General features: G+C 43.6%; 1 protein-coding gene across 1 annotated transcript in view; it reads left to right on the top strand.

The window, feature by feature from the left end:
• qkib (QKI, KH domain containing, RNA binding b) overlaps positions 1-26,111 on the top strand; it is a gene marked incomplete at both ends in the record, with an annotated part of 128,678 nt that overhangs the window by 37,041 nt on the left and 65,526 nt on the right. The window contains one exon of the mRNA XM_083651053.1: positions 14,831-14,967. Within this exon, the coding sequence (XP_083507179.1) occupies positions 14,831-14,967 (137 nt within the window). The remainder of the gene's footprint in view (positions 1-14,830; positions 14,968-26,111) is intronic.

Below are 26,111 nucleotides of genomic sequence, written 5' to 3'. Positions count from 1 at the left end.
GGCACGAGAAACAACAATATCCTTGATAAATGCTATGGCAATATTAAGGATGCTATACTGCTAGAACCCCTTGGTAACTCGGACCATAAGGCTATATACCTTCTTCCCACCTATAGGTCAGCCTTTAAGTCCAGTAAACCAGAAATTAAAACTGTGGATGTGTGGTCAAATGACAAGATAGAGGTGCTCAAAGTAAGCTATCTCTGTACGGACTGGAGCGTTTTCTTCCAATATGCTCATGTTCATGAGGCCGCAGAAGTGGTAACAGGATATGTCTCCTTCTGCAAGCACATTATCCCTCAAAAAACTATAAAGACATATCCTAACAATAAACCTTATACTACTAAGGGAGTTATAGAGTGCATCAGAAGGAAGAAAATGGCCCATAGACTAGGAGAAACTGCAGCCCTGAAGATGGCCCAGAAGGATCTCAACCGGCAATTAAAAACAGCACGGATTAAATATAAGGAACGGGCAGAACATGCTCTGTCCAACTCCAACACGAAGAAACTATGGGACTCAATTCGCATCATGACAAACATGGACTCTAAGAAAAAGCCCCTGTCGGCTCATGATGAAATAGCTAGAGCAAATGAACTGAATAATTTTTATATGCGTTTTGAAGTTGATACCTCTAAGAGTTCAAATGATAAAGAAAGATAAGGACAGCACTCCAAGTTAAAATAATTTATTGCCACACGGACGTTTCGGGGCAGCCGCCCTTCTTCAGCGTGTAAAGGCAAAAAAACACACAGGTGATTCACCTTCACCCTAATTAAGGAGTCAAGAGTCAGCAGGGGGAGTCAACAATGTAGATATACAGAACCAACACACATGAGAATACTTTGTGAACATCAAAGTTGAAAGTAAATGGATATACTTTAGAAAAAATATATATACTTTACAAAAAGATAAGAAAATGAGTATGCTTTACAAAAAACAAGTAAATGATATCTCCTCATTCAATCCATTAGGAATGAGGGTATGGAGGGAATGAATCCAATAAGTTTCCCTCTGAAGGAGGATTTTGTCTCTATTGCCCCCTCTCCGTGGCATATTAACTGTTTCTATGCCCATGTAGTGCAAATCGCTCAAACTGTGTTTTAAGCTGTTAAAGTGTCTAGCAACTGATGACTTCTCATCATGGTTGCGTATAGAACATTTATGTTCACAGATTCTTGTTTTTAACTCACGTTTTGTTTTACCAACATAGTATAGATTACATGGAGATTTTAGCAAATACACCACATATCTCGTGTTACATGTGATCCTGCCTCTCACCTTAATGTCAGCACCAGACTTAGGATGAGTGAAATGATTTCCCTTGAGCATGGCATAACAATGTACACAATTATGACAAGGAAAATTACCACTAGACAAGTTAGAAAGAGAAAGAAAATGACTTTTACTTTTGGGCAGATCTGACTTAACTAAAAAATCCCGTAAATTGGAAGACCTCTTATAGAAAAATCGGTTCCATGTCGCTGTTCCGACCTCTCGCTGTTCCGACCTCCCCTCTCCCAGCCCCCATGCCTAAACCTAACCTCCCCCAGACCCTAACCCAAAACCTAACCTCTCCCACCCCCACGCCTAAACCTAACCTCCCCCAGACCCTAACCCAAAACCTAACCTCTCCCACCCCCCATGCCTAAACCTAAGGTCGGCATTGCGGGTGGTCGGCATAGCGGGTGGACACCGAAAAATCTAGGTGGAGTTTGAAAAGCATTGAATATCAATAATGCTGAAATTGCATTAGTTCAGCATACTAAATTTCTAGGGGTTATTATAGATAGCGGGTTGAAGTGGTCTTACCATATTGACCTTGTCTCAAAAAGATCTGCAAAAATGCTTGGCATTTTGAGGAAGGTCTGTCCCTTAATTCACTCCTCAGCTCATTTAACCTTATATTATAGTTTTCTGTTTCCATTTATTAATTACTGCAACATTGTTTGGGCGGCAACCTATCCTACATATCTCAACAAATTATCCATCATACAGAAGAAATATCTAAGGTTTATATCTCATTCTAATAGATACGCTCCCTCGGCACCCCTCTTTAAAAAGTATAATATATTACCCATTGACAAAGTGAATATTTATCAAACCTGTTTATTTCTACACAAGTTTATATATAGGAAACATGATCTTCCAGTCACCCTTCAATATTTGTTCATTCCCACCACAAATATTCATTCATATCAAACAAGACACAGCAATAACAATCTACTTTTACCACGCACACGGACTTCAAGGCACCAATTCAACATCGCCTTTAGAGGTCCTAAGCTTTGGAGTGAATTAAGCCTACCGCTAAGATCAATGTCCTCTTATTCTGCTTTCAAAAAGCACCTGAAGAAACATCTACTGTCCTCCTGATCCCTGTACTCATCCTTCTCTGACAGATTTTGACAACTTTTCTCGAACAGACTTTGTTCTCCTCTTAGCCTTCTTGCTTTTGCTCCAGATGCAAATGACCTTGTTTTCACTGCTTTGCTGATTTAACATGTAGCTTTTCTTTTTCTGTGTTTTTTTTGTTGTTGAATGTTTAGCCTGCATGTCACGAAATTAATATGAGTAGGTGTGGAACTCTGTACAAGCCTGCAAAGGCTTCGTTCCCACCTTGCACAGATTTGTACCTAAATTTGTGCTAAACAAATAAACTAAACTAAACTAAACATTGGTGATGTGAAAGTCACTTTCCAATATGTGCCAATATCTACTCACTACGTCTTTGACTGACTTAGATATAGGACTATAGGTAGACACAAATGCTAAACTCTGAGAAGAGGTGTCTCTGGACCTGGGTTGAAGTAAATCAGACCGCCGAACTTGGCGTACTTTATTCAGATGATTCTCCAGTAATGAATCCTCATACCCCCTCTCTTTAAAACAAACACAAAGATTTTTAGCATGTAACTCAAAAGAATCATCAGAATCACAAATATGTTTAATCCTCAGTAATTGACTATAAGGTAAACTTCTTTTGAGGGCTGGGGAATGGAAACTCTTGAATTGTAAAAAAGTATTTCGAACGGTTTCCTTTTTATAAACTTCGGTGTGTAAACCCGATTCAAGTTTTTGCACCAAAACATCCAGAAAATAAATTTGTTTCAAATCATAACACAATGTAAATTTAATGGATTCCATTCTTGAATTCATAAGAGCATGAAATTCATTCAATTCTTCTACATTACCACTCCAAATAAAGAATAGATCATCTATATATCTTCGATAACTTTTAATAAACTTAGAATAGGGATTGTTGTTGTAAACAAAATCCAACTCAAATTTGCCCATAAATAAATTGGCATAATTCGGAGCCACCGGTGAGCCCATGGCTGAGCCCCGATGTTGAAGGTAATACTTATCCTGAAACGTAAAGTAATTTTTTGTCAATACTTCATTGGTTAAAGAAAACAAAAACTCTGTGGACGGATGCAGATCAATTCTTTGATTCAAAAAATAATTCAATGCTTCTAAACCATCTTTATGAGGAATGCGAGGATACAAACTGGAGACATCCATCGTACATAAAAAATCATTAGAGTCCAAACAACAGACCAATCATATCAGGAAACGGTTCTCTCACAGAGCCACTTTCCCAATTTGTTGACTCCCACATTAAAGACTTGGTTTATGCACTGCCGTCATATCTCAAAGACACTACAGACTTTTTGAACAAGTTAAAGGACTGTGTGTTTGCCTGCGTGCGTGCGTGCGTGCGTGTGTGTGTGTGTGTGTCACACAGAGTGATATGTGACTGATATGGATTGTCAGGGACCCTCTTGTTTAACACATTCACTGCCAGCAGTTTTTCCAATACTGTAGGTAGCTTCTGCCAAGGGTTTTTTTGAGGATTCTGGCTCATCTTTCAAGAGCCGAGGATTCTTTTCTGCTAGGACTTTGTGAACACAAAATATCTCAAAAGAACTAATAGAATGTGTGCTTTCTCTGTCTAAAAGAGTTAGTTTTTATCATGTTCTGTTATGTAGGCATTAGCAGTTGAATACAGCATGGTTTCAGAGATTTTCAGAGAGTTTTGAGATAAATGGATTTTTAGAACCACCTCACGTGCCTGTGATTATGGGTGCCCTTGGGCAAGTGTGTATACTGTATTGTGTTTGTGTGTGTGTGTGTGTGTGTGTGTGTGTGTGTGTGTGTGTGTGTGTGCGTGCGTGCGTGCGTGCGTGATTCGATAGAACAGGCAGAACAGTCACTTTAACCATTTATTTTTGGCATCAGTGAGACATCAGACATCTAAACAATATAGTTCTGAACAGTAATTTCCTCCATAACAGCACCCCCACCCCCCTCTCCTTCAAACTCCTCCCTCCGTGGGTGTGTCTCTGGTGGCTTTGCAGCATTTGTCACAGGCAAGTCTCTGCTCTGCTGCCTGTCTGTGCTGCCTGGGTGCTGGCGGCCGCTCGTCGGGCGAGTCTGGATGGGGCTCGTTCGTTTCTGGGTTTTCGGTTGTGTGGTGGGATGACGCTGCGTGCGATTCTGGGCTTTCTGCTGGTGTTTCAAAGTGTGTTGCACACAGAGTCTATTTTTGGAATCGCCCACCATTGTGCGCCAGCGCGAAAGCGTTTTCGCCAAACCATTTTCATGAGAATGGCTTCCTCACGCTTTTTCCTGGTCTTTTTGCTCGGCTTCCTCTAGTCTGGAGAGCACTGTCACCACTTAGTGGGTCGGTAAAATAGGTTATACACATTCAATAGCTCCCATATATTTATAGGAGATGTAAAAGGGTTTGATCCACGTCCCACCGTCAATTTTTTTTTTTTTTTTTTTTTGACGAGATAACTCGTCCACGGCAGTCAACCGTTGGATTTTTTTTAACGAGATAACTCGTTGACGGCAGTGAACGTGTTAATTATAAAATGTTAATTTACGTCTTTGCATCAGAGAGGATCAAACAGGAAGTGGGAGTGGCTTAGAGATTATAGCCATGGATTTCAGGTGCGCAGCTCCCCTCTCTGCCATTTTGAAGCCAAGCCATGGATTCTCTGGAGCCCCTGTTCTCTCGTATTTTTCCCTCTGTTTTCACGTGTTAGTGTGTGTGTGTGTGACTTTTGTTTTAAGAAGCGTCTTATGAGTAAAGGCTGCCTGAATCTGGCCTCCACTACTGACTGGGCTGGCCATACAAGCCGGGCTGTCTAGATGTCATCACCCCATGCTGTAGAAGGTAGGCTGCTCCCATCGCTTTCGAGACTTCTGGCTTGATATTTCTGTGCAAAGACGTTCTATGTTATTGTGACATGGTTTGGATTGTACTAGACACGAGAGGCAGACTCTGTCACAGTGTGTGTGTGTGTTAGGGCATTCACGACTAGTGAATTTTACTAGTCGACTAGTCGTCCCTAAAGGTAGTCGACTAGTCGTTTATAAAAATAAAATAAAATAAAAAAATCTTAAAGAAAGAACATGAGGTATTTACATGACATACATGGACTATCATATCCCATATCCCCCACAAAGAACATCAAAACACAACAAAACAAAACAAGAAAACTGCATAAGATACACAATAATCCAAGAACAAACAAGACTATTGGACAAACAACCAAACAAAAACAATGCATTCAGCTCCTGTCCTGATAAGCCTAATGACACTGGTGTAAAAAGTTCTTAAAGTCAAACTCTGTATGTGGTTGCCATATTTTGGGGATGTCTAAGAATCTGCCTTTGCTCTTGTAGTAAATGTTATCGAACGTATGGTAGCTTGAGAGTTCATTCCACCAGTGAACTACAGCTGGGGGATTGGATGCTTTCCAATTTAAAGCTATGCATTTCCTAGCTGCCAACAGGGCAAGATCTATGTATTTACTTTGAATGCATTGTTTTTGTTTGGTTGTTTGTCCAATAGTCTTGTTTGTTCTTGGATTATTGTGTATCTTATGCAGTTTTCTTGTTTTGTTTTGATGTTCTTTGTGGGGGATATGGGATATGATAGTCCATGTATGTCGTGTAAATACCTCATGTTCTTTCTTAACTCATTGAGTGCCAATGATGACAATCGTCGTCAATTCAAATAGTAACGTAGAGTGCCAATGACGACGATTGTCGTCAATTGCGTTTTTTGACGGTGGGACGTGGATCAAAGCCTGATGCATCTCCTGTGAAAGTATGCGGGATGTCGAATGTGTAGAAGCTATTTTACGGACCCATTAGGTGGCGACAGTGCTCTCCAGATTAGAGAAAGTTGAGGAAAAACAGCAGAAGAAGCCCCGTGATGAAACGGAAACCGATGCTGGAGCCAGAGCCGTATAGATTGCTCTGGCTGGAGCTAACGTTAGCTGCGAACAGCAGTCAATCCGCTCCCACAACTGAGCCCCTCTGTCTCTGCTGCATAGTTTCTCCACACGATTAGCCGCCAGAAAAGCAGCACCCGACGCCGAAGGGCCAAACCATTCTCAGCAGTCCGGTTTGGCTTTTCGGTGTCGCGCTGGGAGCCGGCGCACAAAAACGGAGCGCTCCGAAAATAGACGCTGGGTGCGTGTTAGGCTGTGTGTTAGTGTGGGGATGAGTTTCTCCAAGCTCCGCCGGCATGCAGGCTGTGTGTTGGTGTGGGGGTGAGTTTCTCCCAGCTCTGGCATGCAAGCTGTGTGTTGGTGGGGATGAGTTTATCCCAGCTCCATGCAGAGATTCGTCGCCTGACACACGCAGCAGAGCGAGCAGAATCACCAGAGACAATCCCAGGAGGAGGAGTTTGCAGTTGAGGGGGGTGGGGGTGCTGTTTTATTGAAGGAAATTACTGTTCAGATGTTTCAGGTCAGAAAATATTAGCTTCAGAGTCAGTGATTTGCTTGAAATGCTTCATTTCACAAAAGGCTCATTATCTCAGCTTCTAGTCTGAAACGTCTGTTTTTGGTGAAATCAACCTATCTTCTCCGACTGATAACTAAAGAACGGAAAATGATATCAATAAACTTTTTTTTGCTGATGATACAATAGAGTCTCATCGTTCTTTGTGCGTGTTCGGTGTTTACATAGTAATATCACACAATATTCTGTGGGCCTCGATAAATCACTGAAAACTCTCTGAAAGGGATGGCACTGGGAGCATCCGTTTTCCAAAAGTGGCTGGCACTCAATGACACTTAAATAAATATATAAATCAATCAATATAGCAGCCAATCAGAATTCACTAGCCAAAAATATTTTTCTTGAAATAAATCAGATTATAAGCGCCACTTGGTTCATTTAAACCGAACGGACAAACCCCGTCTTTATTTGCCACAAACACCATGACATGCACACATGTGCACGGTGGCCAGTACACACGCACACACACACACACACACACACACACACACACACACACACACACACACACACACGCACACGCACATGCACATGCTTTGGAGGTACAGTGAAATGTGTCCTCTGTGTTTGACCCATCCTGGCTCATTGTCCTCCATGGTTCAGGCCAGGAGCGGTGGGCAGCTGCAGTGAAGCACACGGCGAGCAACTTCTTCCAACCGCTGCTGGTCAGACAACGACCTTCTGCATGTTTTTAGTGGGGGGTTATATATGGAGGAACCCCAGGGAGCACTGAGAGAACATGCAAACTCCACACAGAAAGGCCATTTCGACGAGGTAGCCCATCTGGGCAGTAGGCACTGAAGACATGGGGGGACACACCCTCAGCGCCCACAACGTCCCAGGCGGGAATCGAACCCAGGACCTTCTAGCTGCGAGGCGACGTACAGCACAACCACTGTGCCACCGTGCACAAGTATTAGCAGTGGTAGCGCTGTCGCCTCACAGCAAGAAAGTTTTGGGTTCGATTCCCGCTTTGGACGCTATGGCACAGAGGGTGCTCCCCCATGGACAGCTTTGATTTCAAAGGTGGAGGGGACACATTTTGTACAGGCCCACATCCTCAGGCCCAAAGATTTCAGCGCCGCTGGCGCCGATTATGTTTTTTTTTGTTAGAGGAATATCTCATTTTAAATTAAGATTAGGATTAGATTGTTGTGATGTCATTATTCAGTTATAACCATCATATTTGCTCCTTTTCTCATTACTGTATATTTATTTATAGATTTTTGTCAATTATTTGTGCTGTTATGGTTATTAGTGTAGTCACTCACTTATACACTGCTGCCACTTTTCTTGAAAAATAGCTAAATCTTGCTTCACCCAAAATGTTATTCACATACAAAAGACTATATCCACAATGCAAATAAATTTAGAGAACAAACCTGTTATTTTCTAATTTCAAGTAATAAGGGCTGCATTTGAAAAATAACAGTTTTCCCCTTTCTTCCTTGTGTTTACTCCATTTGACATGTTAAGTCTCAGCCAAAACAATCTCAACACATTAACACCTCCTTTTCTCCTTCTTTAGTACAGTATATCACTCCCCCTTTCTCTTATTCAGTGACAGAATAGAAATGAGCTAGTTCTCTGTCTGTCTGTCTGTCTGTCTGTCTGTCTGTCTATCTATCTAATTGATCAAACTATCTATCGTTAGCACGTTGTTGGGCAGTGAATGTGCCCGCAGTTTGGATTTGAGTGGGTCCGTATTTGTTGCTCCAAATGTGTGGGGCTTCCTACAGTTCAGAATTGCATCGCGCATCACAATGTAGTCTCGTTTGCCAGACTATTTCCGTTGAATCACAATGAGACATGCTGGTTTTGTTTGAACTGCGTGGTGGGGACAGTGAACATCTAACAGTCCACTCTGTGTGTTGTTTTCACAGTCTATTTTTCTCTTGCTAGACCCCGCCATGTAAAATTACTTTTCTCTTTTACTTCTCTCTGGAGTCTCTCTCACCGCTCCTCCGTGTTTGTCTGTCATCTTTCGCAGCCCGCAGCAGCAGCCAGCCAGCCAGCCACAGGCCAACATTGAGTCGCTATTTGATTGGCTGAGTAACATCACGTGTGATGATTTTAACGCATGAGATGGCCGAGGGGACGGTTGGGGGACTGAATAAGAGATGTGATTGGGCCAGCCCAGACACAGAGGGGGAGGGCTGGGCTGAGTAAGCGATATGATTGGGCCAGCCCAGACACGGAGGGGGAGGGCTTGGCCTAGTGATTAGGCCAGCCCAGTGTCACTCAGTATTCACCTTATTCACCATGCCCACTTTTTCTCTCTTCCGCATTAGATGCAATTGTATTTGTTCTTCCGGTTCAGCGCTAGGTGGCGGCCAATTTCAAAACAAAACATCACTATGAATGAAGTTTGGCAGAAGCTACACTGCGGCCAACTTCAGTTACATGTTCATAGCGTTACTGCTGCGAGGAGCCGATGGCTGTACCCAGTCGGCATTTAACGTTAGTTACAAAAGCACGTCGACAGTGTTTTCTCACTGCCAGTAGCCTACAGTAGGGTTTGACAGATAGCTAGTCCGACCGGTCAGCACAGCCAGCGCTCCCAGTCCTCGCTGCTCGTTAAAGATTTCCAAATAGGCGCTATTCTGATAAACTGGTCACATATATGTTACGTTCTCACCTGAAAAAATATTAAAACTTTAAAACAGTTGTTGTTTTTGCTTGAAAACAGCTTTTTGGCAAGTCTAAAAATCTACTTCCGTGTTTAAAACCGAAAGACGATTACAAAATGACGTCATGCAGAAGCGTCCTTATATGGACAAAGAATAAGGTGAATACTTCCCCTGCTGTTGGAAGCTTGGCCGGCCGCATGGTCATAGTGCCATCTCAGTTTTTTAAATATAATGTTAGTTTCGTACTTCAAAAAGTGTAGGGGTCCAATACTGCCTTCTTAAAAGGCATCTTGGCTCGCACCCTAATCGGATATGAAAAGTTGTTTGCAACTAAACACACCGGGCCCTATCTTCCGACAGGCGCTATCCCCTAATAGCGCTTGCTCACCTGTTTGTGCATGCCTTAAGGCAGGGAAGATAGCAGCCCACTTTGCGCCGTCCGCCAGGTGTTCTGCCGAGTTTTGCTCCCCCGCCCAGCAGCAAAAAAAAGCATCCCCACCTCACGGGAGCATACTTAATGATTTATACAGAAATGTAACTGTTTAAAAGTGATATAATTGTCTGGTAGACGTGACCTCCCTGATTTCTAAGTTAAAACAGCCCCGAAATATGTTGGATGCAATTCTCGGAGGGATGCGCAAACATTCACGTCACATGTCGCAAGCGCAAATTAGAGACGTACCAAAATCATCTGCGCCCCAAAATGCCTGCACAAACTGGATTTGGGCGGTCTTAACTACCAGAATTATTCACGGGTGTAGCCAGGCAATGCTGGGCATTACGGCAATCAAAACCAATCAGATTCCCGTCTCGCAATGGCTGTTTGCGCGAGGCATGCAATATGCTGTAATTCTCTCCATGCGTAATAGAGTGTACTCACTCGTGCGAGGACAGAGAGAGCTTATTGACAGATCGTCTGTGGTGCCAACGACCCTCCGGGTTATGACGGTAAATAGCCTATGTCCATTGTCCAACAAGTTTTCTCAATTCATTTCCCTCTTTGCGATGTGACAAAAGTTTCTCAATGAGTTATAGTTGATTGCCTCACTGAATTATCTGCTAATACCCAACTTTAGCAGCATAATTTGATGTCCTGGCATGGCAAGGCTGTGCGTAATGACATATCCAAAAGGGATTTTACTTTGCACTGCGCTGCACAGAGATTATGGTGCGCAACCCAGCGCAGAGAGGTATTTGCGCATAAGAGGTCCTTTTTAAAGCTCTTAGCGCAAAGTAATTGCGTGCTGCTGATGATAGCATAATGCCATCTATCACCACATTCTAGCGCTGAAACGCTTGCTTTGGCTTGTGGCAGCTAATGCCCAGTACAATTATCACAGGCATGCGCTTGTGCCTGCCCCCAATTTGCATTGCGCACGGCGTTAAACCAGCACACACGCTAAATTAGCGCTTTTGGGAAGATAGGGCCCTATTACTCCTGCTGGTTAATTTGAATCCAACTCACTAGGCTATACTTCATGTCAAGAATAAACACAGGCAGAGTCCAGTTTATACAGGTCCGAGTTTGTATTGTGGATTTTGAATCAAGGTAGAGAGTTACATCACAGGAAAACAGATAGAGATTGATTGATGTTTGGCTGTTTGATGACTTGACATGGTTTCTGGAAAACAATAGAAAAATAAAACAATGGATCAAATGGCATTCAACTATTCAAGGTGCTGTAAGTGATATATTTTTTGAATTAAAATACATGTCTCCCAAAATACATTTGTGGAATCCTCTCTCCTGATTGGATGAAAGTAGGATGGGATGTGTTAACGGTGTCTGTGTGTGTGTGACCGTGTGAGGAGGGACATGTACAGGATAACAACATGCTGAGCGGCTTGGCGGTTAGCATGCTCTGTGTGTGTGTTGCAGAGATCAGCCATGTGCGGAAGGACATACACTATAGCCTACAGTATTCACCTTATGTTCAGACCTTACAGTGGGCCAAATTCTTCCGGGTCCTTTTAACACTTCCGGCGGTCACGGCGCAAAATAAGAGTTGTTTTTGGAGCGGACAGTGAAGGGGTAAAATAAAGAACGTAGCCTACTACTTTGAGCCGGTACACAGCAAGCAAGCGAGTATCCGCTGTTAGCCAGGTCAGATAACGTTATTGTCGACAATGACGAGCACTTTCTTGTAAAACATACCTGGACTCCAACAAAGAAAGCTTCAGATAGTTTTCTCTCCTCCGAATTGCGCTCGAGCCACTAACTTCAATAAGACCCGCAGACGTTAACATAATTCCCTGGAATGCGAGACTTAACGAGCCAGTTACATGGCGTTGCATTCCTAGACATTGCCGTTTGCTTTTATTTTTTTATGTTACATACAATTGGCTAAATTATTAGTTAATTCAGAGTTAGATGATATTGGAGCAGCCAGCCATTTTATTTTATTTTTAGCCGAAAGTTTTGATACGGCCACACAACCGGGTCAAATGGGCGTGGCTACATAAGGTGAATAACAACACGCTGAGCGGTTCAGAGCGTAGTGGTTAGCATGCTAACGCTCTGTGTGTGTGTGTGTGCACGTGTGCACATGTGTGTGATCAGCATTGTGAAGGACACGCTGAGTAGCTCGGAGAGCCGCGTTAGCATGTGGATGCTCTGTGTGTGTGTGTGTTGCAGAGATCAGCCAGTGAGGAAGAACAACACACTGAGTGGCTTGGAGCACTGCAGTTAGCATGCTAACGCTTTGTGTGTGTGTGTGTGTGTGTGTGTGTGTGTGTGTGTGTGTGTGTGAGATCAGCCATGTGAGGAAGGACATGTATAACTACACGCTGAGCAGTAGGGCTGTTGGAACGAATTACGATATTCGAATATAATTAGATTTGAATAAATATGAATCAATTATTTTTTTTCTTATTCGATTTTCTTTTTTTAACACGGCGAATCTCGTCCGTCTGGCCTTGGCCAACCAGCGTGTGAAAACAAATGTTTCGTCACATACAGTATGATGAACTATTAAAGTTTAGACTGGCGGAGCATGTCCACAGAGCTCCATCAATCCTTTCTGCTCCTCTCCAGTTTCCTCAGTGAGTACTGTCAAGTCAGCCACAATGTAAAAGTACGTCTTCCACAGCGGGCTTCCAAAATTAAATGTAACATTAACCTTAATATAGATTTTGAGTAATGCTCTAGACTCCACATGTAATCATAACATCACAACCAGTATTTTTTAAATTATTTTTTCTGATTTCCCCCCCATTTTCTCCGCAGTTGTACTTGACCAATTTCCTCCTGCTGGCCCCGGTCGCTGCTCCACCCCCTCTGCCGATCTGGGGAGAGCCGTAGACTAGCATCATGCTTCCAAGTTCCTACGACACATGCACAGTTTCCAGCTGCTTCTTTTCACCTGACAGTGGGGAGCTTCATCTGCAGGACATAGCACATGGGTCACGCTATTCCTACCAGTTCCCTTCCTCCCCGAACAGGTGCCCCAACTGACGAGAGGAGGCATTAGTGCAGTAACCAGGACACATCCCCTCAATCTGGCTTCCCACCTGCAGACACACAGCCAATCGTACCTGCGTGAGGTGCGAACCTGCGACCCTCATGTTGGTAGCAGGGCCGTAACCAGGGTTCTGAAATAGGGGAGGTCCAGCAAGGGGAGGTGCATTCGGTGGCGCCCGCAAGAAAATTTGAGGTTTTTTCCCCCCCTTTTTTAGCCATATTTAGAGTAATATATCATTTTAAATCAACATTAGGATTATACTGTTGTGATGTCATTATTCAGTATATTCTCTTTCATGTCACCACCTGCTCAGCTCTCCTGTCAACATAATTGTAACTAACAAACACAAACTGTTTTAGCCAAATTCATATCAAAATGACACCTACAAACACAGGTACACAACCCAAGCCGTACACAACACACAAAGTCATCATTGATAATAAAAAAAACATACAGAGGGACATTTATTTATTCCTGATAGGAACGATTGAAAAATAAAATAAAATATATTATGTTGTTTTTAACTTTACACCACCTCTTTTTGTTACTTATTGGGTCATGAAACTGAAACCATGCATATAGCCACCTGCATACCTGACTTCGGGAGCTTGGCAATTGGCATCATGCATGATTAGCCAGTAGCATCCCAACGTGTCACACAGGTAACATTACTTAAGAGACAGACTAGACACTTACTTTCTTGGTTGTTGCTAAAAAATCTGTCAGTGTCACTCACTGTCTGTCGTTCACTTCGCTCACTGTCTCGCAGCTCGCTCACCTTCAATTATCTCGCCAGGCAGACAGACAGTCATCACTCACCACCATGCTGCTGCTCTCTCGGAATCAAGTTACCGCGGACGCGGCGTCAGATGACTTCCTGCCTGACCTGCCTTTCGTTTCAAAATAAAAGCGATCCCGTGTTTTTCATGCTTTTCCATGCAGATTGTTTTATTAAAAAAAAAAAAAAAAAAAAATCCTCTGAAATATTAGGGGAGGTCCGGACCTCCCCGTCCTCATAGCTAGTTACGGCCATGGTTGGTAGGCAGGTAATCGCTACACTATCCAGACGATGTGTAAGCTATTTTATGGAGGTTAGGCTATGAGTGATTTAAGTTGATTCTGCACTGCGTGCTTTTATTTTTAAGGCTAGAAACGGAAGTGATTGTGTTATTTGCTGTGTTCTTGACACTGTCTGTGGTTCTCTCTGCAGCAGTCACATTGCCAAACACCTGTGAATAAATCTCATGGCGATCTCGTTCAAACATTACTCCAGCCTCCGTTTTATTTTCTATGAAGAGTGCAACAGTTACATTACCTTACAGCTGGTGTTAAATCATCCAAAATGAACACAAAAAAGTAGAGGGCAGAAAATAAGGCATGGAGTTTCAGCAAGAGGCGACTTCAGAACGCATGGTTGTCACTCTTAATATTTTCTCTTATGAATGCATAATCTATGTTTGTTCTTCTACAGGCTGTATTCAATGTTATGATCCTTTTTAACAGCCACCGGTGTCAGTAATATTTGGAGTTTACAGATAGGACCTTTAAAATAATAAAGCACTGAAAAGTGGATTATAGAGGCTATATAGGGGCGGCTGGCTGTAGCTCAGGAGGTAGAGCGGGTCGTCCACTAATCGCTTTGGATAAAAGAGGTCGGTGGTTCGATTCCCGGCTCCTCCAGTCTGCATGTCGTTGCCATCGGTGTGTGAATGGGTGAATGTACCTACTCTAGTGACTCTACTGACTGTAAAGCGCTTTGGATAAAAGCGCTATATAAATGCAGGCCATTTACCATTTATAGAGGAAGATTGACAGGCCTACTGAGCAGCTCGGAGCACCGCGGTTAGCATGCTAACACTCTCTGTGTGTGTGTGTGTGTGTGTGTGTGTGTGCATTTGTGTGTGTGTGTTGCAGAGATCAGCCGTGTGAGGAAGGACATGTATAACGACACGCTGAGTGGCTCGGAGCGCCGCGGCGAGCTGCCAGATGCGGTGGGGCCGGCCGTCACGCTACAGGACAAACTCTACGTCCCAACCAAGGAGTACCCCGACGTAAGCTGTGTGGGTGTGTGGGTGTCAAGCAGTGGGCATTTCAGCCTGCCTATTTTTGACGCCAATGCGGAAATTGCATTACTTCCAAATGGCCAGTGGGGGTCGCAGCTTGTGTAGCACTCCCGGGAACATACCATTCAACTATATGGGAAACGAGACAACTTCTCTCTCGGTCTATGTATTAAATAAACACTTTCCAAATTAGTGTATGGTGTGAAAAAACAATTTCAAGTCTTTTTCATGCTCTAACGCGCTCCGTTTTCCAAATGATAGCCCCATTTCGAGGAAAATTGACGACAAACATTGGATAAAAAGAACAGTAATACTTCCGACCGGTAGAGGCAGCAATGTGCCGCAAGGCATCAGGTAGCAAGTATAGTTGAGCAAATTATCAGAAAATAGCGTTACTTTATGATATATTAATAATGTTAGTAGACACACGTAACTATATAGATACCATACATCTAACGTCCATAACATGGCGGACCATTTAACGTTATCTATACCGTTAGATAAAGCCTTAAGCCTTCTCTGTATTCAGACCATTCAGACCATTGGATTCAGCACAGAAACCGGAGTACGTTATAACGTTATAAATATAGTCACGTTATAAACAACTAACCAACGCTGGGGGTCCGTATGGAAACAGTGTTTCTCGAAATGGTTAAAAGTTAAATCAATTTGGTCATTCAGTGCCGTTTTACTGCAATGTAAAGTAAGTAACGTTAGCGGCTACATTAGCCACAGTAGCAGACTACCCATAATGCATTACGGCGATAAGGGGCAGCCGTCCCTTCTCCTCGTACTTCCGTGTAACATTAATCCATTCAACCAATCAAACGAAATCAAACAAATCCGGAAGTGAGCTTCATTTTGCTGTGTCAAAGTCAATGAGCTATGTTGGTCCATTATATATAGGTCAATGGTGTCAAGCAATCAAGGGATCAAGGAAACTTTATTGTCATTTGCTGGGACTCTGGCCAGGTATTGTGTTGTGTGTAAGGTATTGGAAGGTGGCGTCAGGTCCCCCTAAGCGCACTCCCCGAATTTGAAGTCGATCCGACGAATGGTTGTCGAGATTAACCACTTTTTGTGTTGCCAGTAGTTGGCACTATGCCAAATTGCACAAAAATTGCCAATGCACTCCATCAGGTGCCCCTAAATGCACTCCCCAAGTTTGAAGCCGATCGGACAAACGGTTCTTTGCGATAAACCGTTTTTTGTGTTTGCCAGTAGGTCACGCTATGTTGAATAGCACGGAATTGGGCAGTGCACTCTGCCTGGCTCCCAGCAGTGCAAAACCCAAGTTTGAAGTCGATGAACGGTTTTGTGTTGCCAGTAGGTGGTGCTATGCGGAATTGCACAAAACTTGGCACTGAACTCAGTCAGGTCCCCCTATGCGCACTTCTCGATTTTGAAGTCGATTCGACGAATGGTTCTCCAGATAAACTGCTTTTTGTGTTTGCCAGTAGATGGCGCTATGCCAAATAGCAGGAAATTCTGCACTGCACTCTGCACTGCACTCTGCCGGATCCCCCTAAGCGCATTCCCCAACTTTGAAATCGATCGGACTAAGGGTTCTCGAGACAAACAACTTTTTGTGTTTGCCAGTAGGTGGCACTATGCCGAGTCTGTGTGTGGGGGGGTGGGGTAGAAAGCAGTCTGAAAGCAGACTGCGAGCAGCCAAGCAGTCTGGGAGCTGAGGGAGATTTGGTGCAAGTAGTCCAAGTAGTCTGACTCAACGGAGGCAGGCTATGGGGATAAGCTTTGCCATTGGCTCCGACCATTTCAGTCAGAGCAGAAGAGAAATCCCTTTCCGCTAGTGTCTGAGACCAAGACGGAGGCCAGACCAATGCGAAACCATCTTCAAAATGATTACTCTAATGATGGTGTAACCTTTACACGCCATTGCTTTGCTAACAACTAAATACATCTTTATTTAGGGATTGTAGTAAAATACAAATAGCTGTACAGTATGGACCTTATTCCCATTCATCTTGGGATGATGTCACCCGCTGGTTGGGAACGCAACGAGACTCTCATCCAAACCCCTGTCTGAACATGGGAGCAGTAGACCAAAAGTTTGAGTTCTGTCACTCATTTTCGTTTGATCACATCGATAAATGGGCAGATGAATGTGTACAGGATTCAAAAAAAGGGATACAGCAACTGGATCGAGTCTTATATCCACGATGTTCAAGGAACCGCAGCCGATGGTCTAAATTTGTAAACTGCACTACACCCTCGCACCACTGAGCACCGAACCGATAGATCTGGCGCTGTGGAGCAGTTGAACCCGAAATGACACAGTCGAAGAAGGCTGTGTTTGAGCTCACCACTGTCATGCTAGCGAAGGTGCTAACGCTAGTGTCAATGTTAGCGCTACTAAAGTTGTCAGCGGTGTTACTTCTGACAAAATATTGTTATCCAAGATTTTGATGCCATGGTATTCCCAAATATTGCGTAGTTTCACATGTATTCACATGCCAGTGCCTACGTTTAAGCTCAAACACAGCCTTATTCAGCTGTGTCATTTCGGGTTCAACTGCTCCACAGCGCCAGATGTATCGGTTTGGTGCTCAGTGGTGCGAAGGTGTAGTGCAGTTTACAATTTAGACCATCGCCTTCCTTGAATATCGTGGATATAAGACTCGATCCAGTTGCTGTAGTCCTTCTTTTAAATCCTGTACACATTCATCTGCCCATTTATCGATGTGATCAAACAAAATTGGTGTGTGACAGAACCCAACTTTTGGTCTACTGCTCCCATGTTCAGACAGGGGGATGAGAGTCTCATTGCGTTCCCAACCAGCGGGTGACGTCATCCCAAGATGGCCGTGCTGTGAATAAGGTCCATGCTCTATACTCAGTGGTAGAAGGCATTCCGTTGATCTGAAACAGTGCAATTCCATATCACTGACCTTCAGAATGCCAGGCTCAACAAAGTGTAAAAACACTTTACTGCTGCTAAATTAGGACTCCCCAAAACAAAGAAACCATTTGTGGTTTGAATTTAAGCAAATCGTATGATTGATGATTTGGACGACATCTCTGCAGCCACTGCTCTGCTCTCCCATGCGTTGTCTCCTTGTGTTGTCTTCCTGGGCGCGTGAGGGGAGTGGTTTCATGCGTTGTCTCCTTGTGTTGTCTTCCTAGGCATGTGAGGGGAGTGGTTTCATGCGTTGTCTCCTTGTGTTGTCTTCCTAGGCATGTGAGGGGAGTGGTTTCATGCGTTGTCTCCTTGTGTTGTCTTCCTGGGCGTGTGAGGGGAGTGGTTTCATGCGTTGTCTCCTTGTGTTGTCTTCCTGGGCGCGTGAGGGGAGTGGTTTCATTCAAGGAGACAACGCATGAAACCACTCCCCTCATACGCCCAGGAAGACAACACAAGGAGACAACGCATGAAACCACTCCCCTCACATGCCCAGGAAGACAACACAAGGAGACAACGCATGAAACCACTCCCCTCACATGCCTAGGAAGACAACACAAGGAGACAACGCATGAAACCACTCCCCTCACATGCCCAGGAAGACAACACAAGGAGACAATGCATGAAACCACTCCCCTCACATGCCCAGGAAGACAACACAAGGAGACAATGCATGAAACCAGTCCCCTCACGTGGCCAGGGAGACAACACAAGGAGACAGCATAAAGGTAAAGGTAAAGTCCCACTGATTGTCACACAATGTGTGAAATTTGATCTCCGCATTTGACCCATCCCCTGGGGGAGCGGTGAGGGGCGGCGTGCGCCGCGCTCGGGAATCACATGGTGATTTAACCCCCCAATTCCAACCCTTTGATGCTGAGTGCCAAGCAGGGAGGCAAATGGGTCCCATTTTTATAGTCTTTGGTATGACTCGGCCGGGGATCGAACTCACGACCTCCCAGTCTCAGGGCGGACACTCAGACCACAAGGCCACTGAGCTGGCTTTACAAATTAACTCAACCACGTCATACAACTTTTTTGCTGCTTGATACAAAACGTCGCACCATTCTCATTTTCCATGACTAATGAACAAGAGAAGTCTGATATAACATAATTTACTCCCGTTTAAGGGCTTGTTAATACGCTTATAAGACTTCGGACACTTTATTTAGGTACAGCAGTGAACATAAGGCTCAGCCTCCCGGTGATGTTCTAAGGTAGCTCTTCTAAGCTAACTAAAAAAACACTCACTTTCTACTACCCGCGCAGGTCATCCACAAGGCCACCTTCTTAAAGGGGCAAGGGGCATTTCACAATATATATCGCAGAAACAAAATTATTGCAATGTCAGTTTTTTAACAATATCAAGTTATTGGTTGCAATCCGGGGGGGGGGGGGGAGTGGGAGTAAAAATAAGACAAAAATCAATCAATCAAACAATACACAGGCTGTGGCAAGTAATATGTCACTGTCTTGTTGACTGGTCTTGAAATAAAATCTTGAATCCGGCTTGTCCGAGACCGAGGGAGGGCGAGTCAGAGATGAGACCGAGACCATCAAAATGGTCTTGAAATCATAAAACCAGAGCTGCGAAAGAGTGGGCGGTCACTGTTGAGCTCTATTGGTTAGGAGTTAGGTCAAGGTTAGTCATAACTTAATAAATCCTAAAACTCATAACGAGTGTCACACATCACACACATCACACATCAGCCATTGTCCTTTTTGTAAGTGTGTGTGTGTGCGTGCGTGCGTGCGTGTGTGCGTGTGTGTGTGTGTGTGTGTGTGTGTGTGTGTGTGTGTGTGTGTGTGCGTGCGTGCGTGCGTGTGAAACAGACACTGTAACCTTATTATGAGCTGTTACTGTGATTGCTGGCAGGAGCAAAGCTACATACACAACCATGTAATCACATCAAGTAAAACTAATCATGTTTCCTTTACTGTGTGTGTGTGTGTGTGTGTGTGTGTGTGTGTGTGTGTGTGTGTGTGTGTGTGTGTGTGTGTGTGTGTGTGTGTGTGTGTGTGAGAGAGAGAGGGCTCTATCGTCCCACTGGCCTTAAATTAGCGCTTAGCTTAGCTTAGTGGGCGTGGACCGGCGTAGTCGATATTTTAGTGTCGGCGCTACACGCGGCCTTAAAGGAACACTCTGCCCATTTTCAACCAGCTTTGTATCATTAGAACATCAGTAGTATATCAGAAAACTGTAAACGGTTTTGAAGTCTGTCATTTAATTTGACAGTTATTGAGTGTTAAAGTGTGGACCAGTGACATCACTGGTCCACACTAACTCAAAGTAATAACTCATTAACTCAACTCAACTCAACTCAACTTTATTTATAGAGCACATTTCAAACAACCACAGCTGCCACAAAGTGCTGTACAGTGCATAGGTAATAAGTAAAACAGTAGCTAAAAACACAGTATACAATGACAACACACAAAACAAGAAAAACTGGGGGGGGGGGGGGGGCACAGGGTCAGAGGTCTCATGCTATGTTAAAAGCCAAAGAATAAAAGTGCGTTTTAAGAGAGGTTTTAAAAATGGCCAGAGAAGGGGCTTGCCTAATCTGCAGGGGAAGGTCGTTCCAGAGCTTGGGGGCCGCGACCGAAAAAGCTCTGTCCCCTCTAAGCTTCCGCTTCGCCCTCGGAACCTCCAGCAGCATCTGGTCAGCTGACCTGAGGGAGCGGGCAGGAGAGTACTCAAATCAACTCTCAATAACTGTCAAACATTCTGTCATTCATCTAGTTTGACAGTTATTGAGAGTTGATTTGAGTTAATGAGTTATTAATTTGAGTTAGTGTGGACCAGTGATGTCACTGGTCCACACTTTAACACTCAATAACTGTCAAATTAAATGACAGACTTCAAAACCGTTTACAGTTTTCTGATATACTAATGATGTTCTAATGATACAAAGCTGGTTGAAAATGGGCAGAGTGTTCCTTTAAGCATTATAACCACACCTTTTAAATAGCATAGGGCAGGTTAGAGACCCCAGTGAGTCAATATGTAAGATAATTATTTAGGAACTGGATTTTCACATTAAGACACTTACATGTACACTACAGTGACTTCTGGGGTCGTTTCACTTTTTGTGCTTTTATTTTGAAATCTTGGACCCCAAAGCTGTGACGTAGGAGTCCTGGGAAGTCTGGCTCTGGCTGGACGCTGGTGGCAGCCATCAGCACCATCGACATAAATAAGATCAGCACCCGCAACCCCCCCCCCCCCCCCCGATTTGGGTCGTTTGAAGCCCAATTTGGGCCGAGTCCAATTTTACAATTAGATGCACCCACATGTATAAGTGTAATTATTACTTCAGACTAACTAATGAAGTAATAAAACCACTAGTAAACCGGTAGGCGGCGCCTGGCCTGCTGTTCAGTGAGTGGCCTGATTGCGGGCACAAAAAAAAGAAAAAAAAAAGAAGTGCAGGCCAGGCCACCGGGCATTTGCCCGACGTGCCCGATTATGCAGTCCGTGCCTGCTCCCCTGCCCCCCCCCTCCACACACACACACACACACACACACACACACACACACACACGCACAAACCACTGCTCGGCTTTAATCGGTGCCCCGGCCGGTGGCACAAGGTTGTCTGGAAGTTATGCTGACATGGCTGGTTCAGTAGTGGGGCAGCACGTCATCAGCTCATTGGAAACATGACAATCTGTTAGGTAAGTCATCAATCTTACGTTTGGTCACTTCCATATAGTGCATTACAATAATTTTCATTGAGGAAAAATGTCCAGTAACACTGACAGTGAGTCTACTTGCTAAGCTAGCTAGCGTTAGCTAGTTAGCCGACTAACGTTAGCATTAGCTTGTTAGCTAACGCTAACATTAGCATTAGCTAGCCTTGGTTTTTTAGACTGTTAATTTAAATTTCATGTATTATCAGATCTTGGGAGATAGTTACCCTGCTAGCCGGGCGCTTCTCGCTCATACTGAGCTTAGTATTAGTAGATAGTTACTATGCGCTAATTCAGTCAGGAGATGCTCCTATTGGCAGCACAGATCATTGACCAGAAACAAAGTGGTAGTCTATTGAGTTGCTGATCAAATTTGAACAATCACTAGCCATTTGGCCAGTGGACAAAAAAGTACACATTTTGCACTCTGCCTGTCACCTCTGTTCTCTCCTCTCTGTCTAGTGTGGATATTAACCAGCATCCAATCCGCCAACATCAACAGTGGTCAACATCTACATACGCCAACCAGGCTCGCTGTCAACCAATTAGTCTGAAACACCCATGTGCATCTCCAGTGGGAAACAATTCAGAATTCTACCTTCAGTGACATTTTGCATAGCCACCTCTATTGCAAACTCAATCTTAGCTTAGCAACAGGTTTAGCACAATACCATGTAAGGTTCTTGAAATTAACAGAGAAGCTTGTCCTCTGCATTTGTATTATTGTTTGCAGTTTATTAGAATATGAATGTACCAATTATTTATGGAGGATATTTGTATATAAACCTGCTAGTTGTAGGGTTTCGTCCTATACGCATTTTGAATTGAAAAAGTGTTTTTTTCCAGACTTATTTGTTTTGAAGATTTTGACTGGTGTTCAATATGATTTAGGCAGACATCTTGCCCCTGCTAACTAATATCACTGTATAGATGAAGATTGTTCTTCAGCCATCAGAATATGTGAAATGATTAGCAGGGTTCCATAGTATACATGTATAATAGTAGGGTATTTAATATAATGCATGCTGACTGTGGCTGGGTCATCAGAGCAGCCCTCTAACTGAACATTATTCTACATCAACACAAACTGGAGTCTCAGGTCTACACAACATCAAAGCTAGAATTATGTGTATCGAACTTGAACCACAACATTTTACATACTTTTGCATTTTTTTTTATTTATTCCCAAGCTATTTAACTCATTCACTGCCAACAACGTATGAACACGTTTTCAGAATCCAGCTGTTCCCTGCCAACAACGTGTTTACACGTTTTTGGCATCGATTTTTTTTTTTTGACGGTGGGTTGTGCATCTAAGCCTTTTACATCTCTTATATAATTATTGGAGCCACCGAACGTTTACAACCCATTCCACCGACCCACTAAGTGGCAACAGTGCTCTCCTGGCTAGAGAAAGGAAAGCATTTTTTTAACTTGTCAAGCCATTCTCAGCCCAGCCATTCTCCTTTTCGCGCTGATTGCTGGCGATGCGGGATTGCAAATTTACATAATAGATTCAGCCGATCTACTATGATCGGGTGATAGATTACAGTTGGAGGAACACACTTTGAAACACGCAGCATAAATATGACCAGAATCGCAAAAACTTCTCTCAACCAAAACTCCAAACGAGCGAGTCCTTCCCGACTTCCTCAAACAGCGGCCCAGACATGCAGGCACAGGAGAGCAGCAAAGCACTGACTGGTGACAAGCTTGTCCGCCCACGGAGGGCGGAGTTGAAGCAACTCGAGAGGGAGGGAGAGAGAGAGAGAGAGAGAGAGAGAGAGAGAGAGAGAGGGAGGGAGAGCGAGAGGGAGGGAGAGAGAGAGAGAGAGCGAGAGGGGGAGGGAGAGAGAGAGAGAGAGAGCCAAAAATGAATGGTTAAAGTGACAGTTCCATCCAATTTCACAAAAAGCCGTTTATCTCTGAATATTCTTTTTCACGCTAAAACCATGCTGTATTCAACTGCTAATGCTTACATAACTACTAACTCTACAAACTAACTCTTTTAGACAGAGAAAGTACACATTCTATTAGTACTTTTGAGATATTGTATGTTCACAAACTCCAAGCTGAAACGAATCCTCGGCTCTTATAAAATGAGCCATAATCCTCAAAAAACGGCTTGGCAGAAGCTACCTACAGCAAAAAAAAACGTCTGGCAGTCAATGTGTTAAGACCTGAAAATGATCAAATTAATTCTCAATACTTTTCCAGACCGGCGTGGTAACAGTAGTTATTAGGTTACTGCTGCATGTAGGCATATCACTCAATAAATATTTTTATTACACCACCACCTACCATTGTTGCTGCTTTATCTAAATTGTATCACAAAGATTGTTGTAGACATTAGCACACAGTTTGTTTGTTGTGATTAAAATGTGTATTTATTGATCGTGTAAGTGAGGCCATTGAAATCCATTGTATGTTCCTTTCTTCTGGAAACAAACGACCAACTGCTTCCAAACCTAATGTACTCTGCCACAGAGAGCCAGCTGTGTAGGGATATGCCTGTGTGGACAATTGGAGTCATTAGTACTGTATCTTTAGTCAATCTTGAAAATCTTACAAGTAACATCAAATAGTATGGTTTGAATACTGAAGATGTACTGTAGGTCTATCAGGGCAGAAATTAATAACAGATGGACAGAATAATTAATCATGACATTTTAACATGTAGGCTACTTTACCTTTCACCATCATTTGAGGGTATAGGTCTAAAACTGCTAATTATAAAATAGATATTCCATCACTTCTTACTGATGTGTGCTGGCGTTGATTAGGCCATGTTATCTTATAGCAGTTAGCGTAGCACGCATGCTTGTCAAAACAACAAGCCTGGACAACGTAGTTACTGTATGAGGCATCTAATGTTTTCTGTAGGTACAGCCAGCTATGTACAGTATGGGGGGTGTCGAGATTGACTCAAGGTAAATATCGTTAATGTTACTAGTGTGATTATTGCCTGATAAGTAAAGTTAGTAATTGAGGTAACAGCCTAATATTACTGTGGGTACGCTAAGCTAAGTAATGCTAGCTCACTTAGCGCAGTCTCCGAAGCCAGATGACTGTCAGACCCAAACCCAAGCAGTAACAGGGTTCATTGGATGCATCTCTGTGTGCTGTTACTGCTGCTTGTGTTTATTGGTACCATGTGGGATCAGTGGCGTGCCTGACCAAGTTGGTGCCCTAGGCAAGATTTTTGCTGGTGCCCCCCCCCCCCCCCCCTCCTTCCCCAGAGAAAATATAATAAAAATTATATTGCAGCTAATTCTACCACAAATACTTATACAGCCACACAGAAACTGTATAGCTTTATGCATTTGAAGTTTATTGGAAATGGGAACAACGAACCAGTGAATCAGAATCGCCCTTCCCCAACTCTGGGAAAAAGCTCCGAGCAGGTAGAAGGGGGCCGCGCAGGGGGTGGGGTGGTATGGATTAGGGACCATGGTGAAAGTGCTGCAGCCCAGGCAGCCAGAATTAGAAAAATTATTTCACTATTATTTAAAGACTTAAGACTTTGTTGTCCTTATTTTTCGTCTACTATTACAAAATAATAGTAGGCCTATTATCATGAAAAAGTATTTGTAAAAAAAAAAAAAAAAAAAAAAGTTTACCCTCTCTGCCGCCCCTAACGGCTCAAGCGCCCATAGCGTTTGCCTAGCTCGCCTAATGGACGGCGCGCCACTGTGTGGGATCGCCAACCGGGACCAAGCACGCAAATGACTGCTTGATACATGAAGCTAGTGTGCGTCTGGCTTTCCCTTCCCCTCCGCTCTGAGTCAGAGCCAGAGCGGAGGGGATGGAAAAGCCAGAGTGGGAGCCACTCCCTACTCTGATGTGTCAGGCTTCCCATTAACAAAATAAAAGCCTGTTAGTTTATCCTCAAAAAGGAAGGTGTTTTTCCCAATATTTTTTTCCACGTGTTTTGGGGGGAAAAAAATCCCACATTAACTTTTCAAATGGACCTAGGAACAAGGTTAAGTATACATTTAGTAAAGGAATTACCCTGCTCCATGCTCTTTAAGCGTATAATTATTCACAACATGCTCATTGGAGAAGTGCAGTAAACGAATCACAATGTCCCTTTCATGTTCCATTCCACGGAGCGATCCAATCCGGTCAGAAAAGCTCAAAGTGCTCTGAGCCCCCCCCCCCCTCCCCCTTTCATCCCTGTCTGTCTCCATATATATTATTCCATATTATTATGCTTATCAAACCAATCTCACTGCAGTTTAAATACAGCAAGCATGTAAATACGCTACACTATAGCAAGATCAACGTGAAAATAATGTTCTAAACGATAAAGATCGCCTATCCCTGGATGTCATGATGAGATTAGATTGGTGAAAGTTTGGGCAGAATGATATTGTTTTCTCTCGCTACCTTTCCTTCTCCCCCACGTCACTGCACAGGTAGGATGATGCAACAGCCTCTGGATGACAGAGGCTCAAAACTAAGGTATAACAACTTTTTTTTTTCCATCGGTCATTGTGCCTGTCTGACGCGTGAGAGAGAG

The sequence above is a fragment of the Poromitra crassiceps genome (genome assembly GCF_964638095.1).
Source record: "Poromitra crassiceps genome assembly, chromosome: 14".
NCBI lineage: Eukaryota > Metazoa > Chordata > Actinopteri > Beryciformes > Melamphaidae > Poromitra > Poromitra crassiceps.
This window is presented reverse-complemented; position numbering and strand designations above follow the sequence as displayed.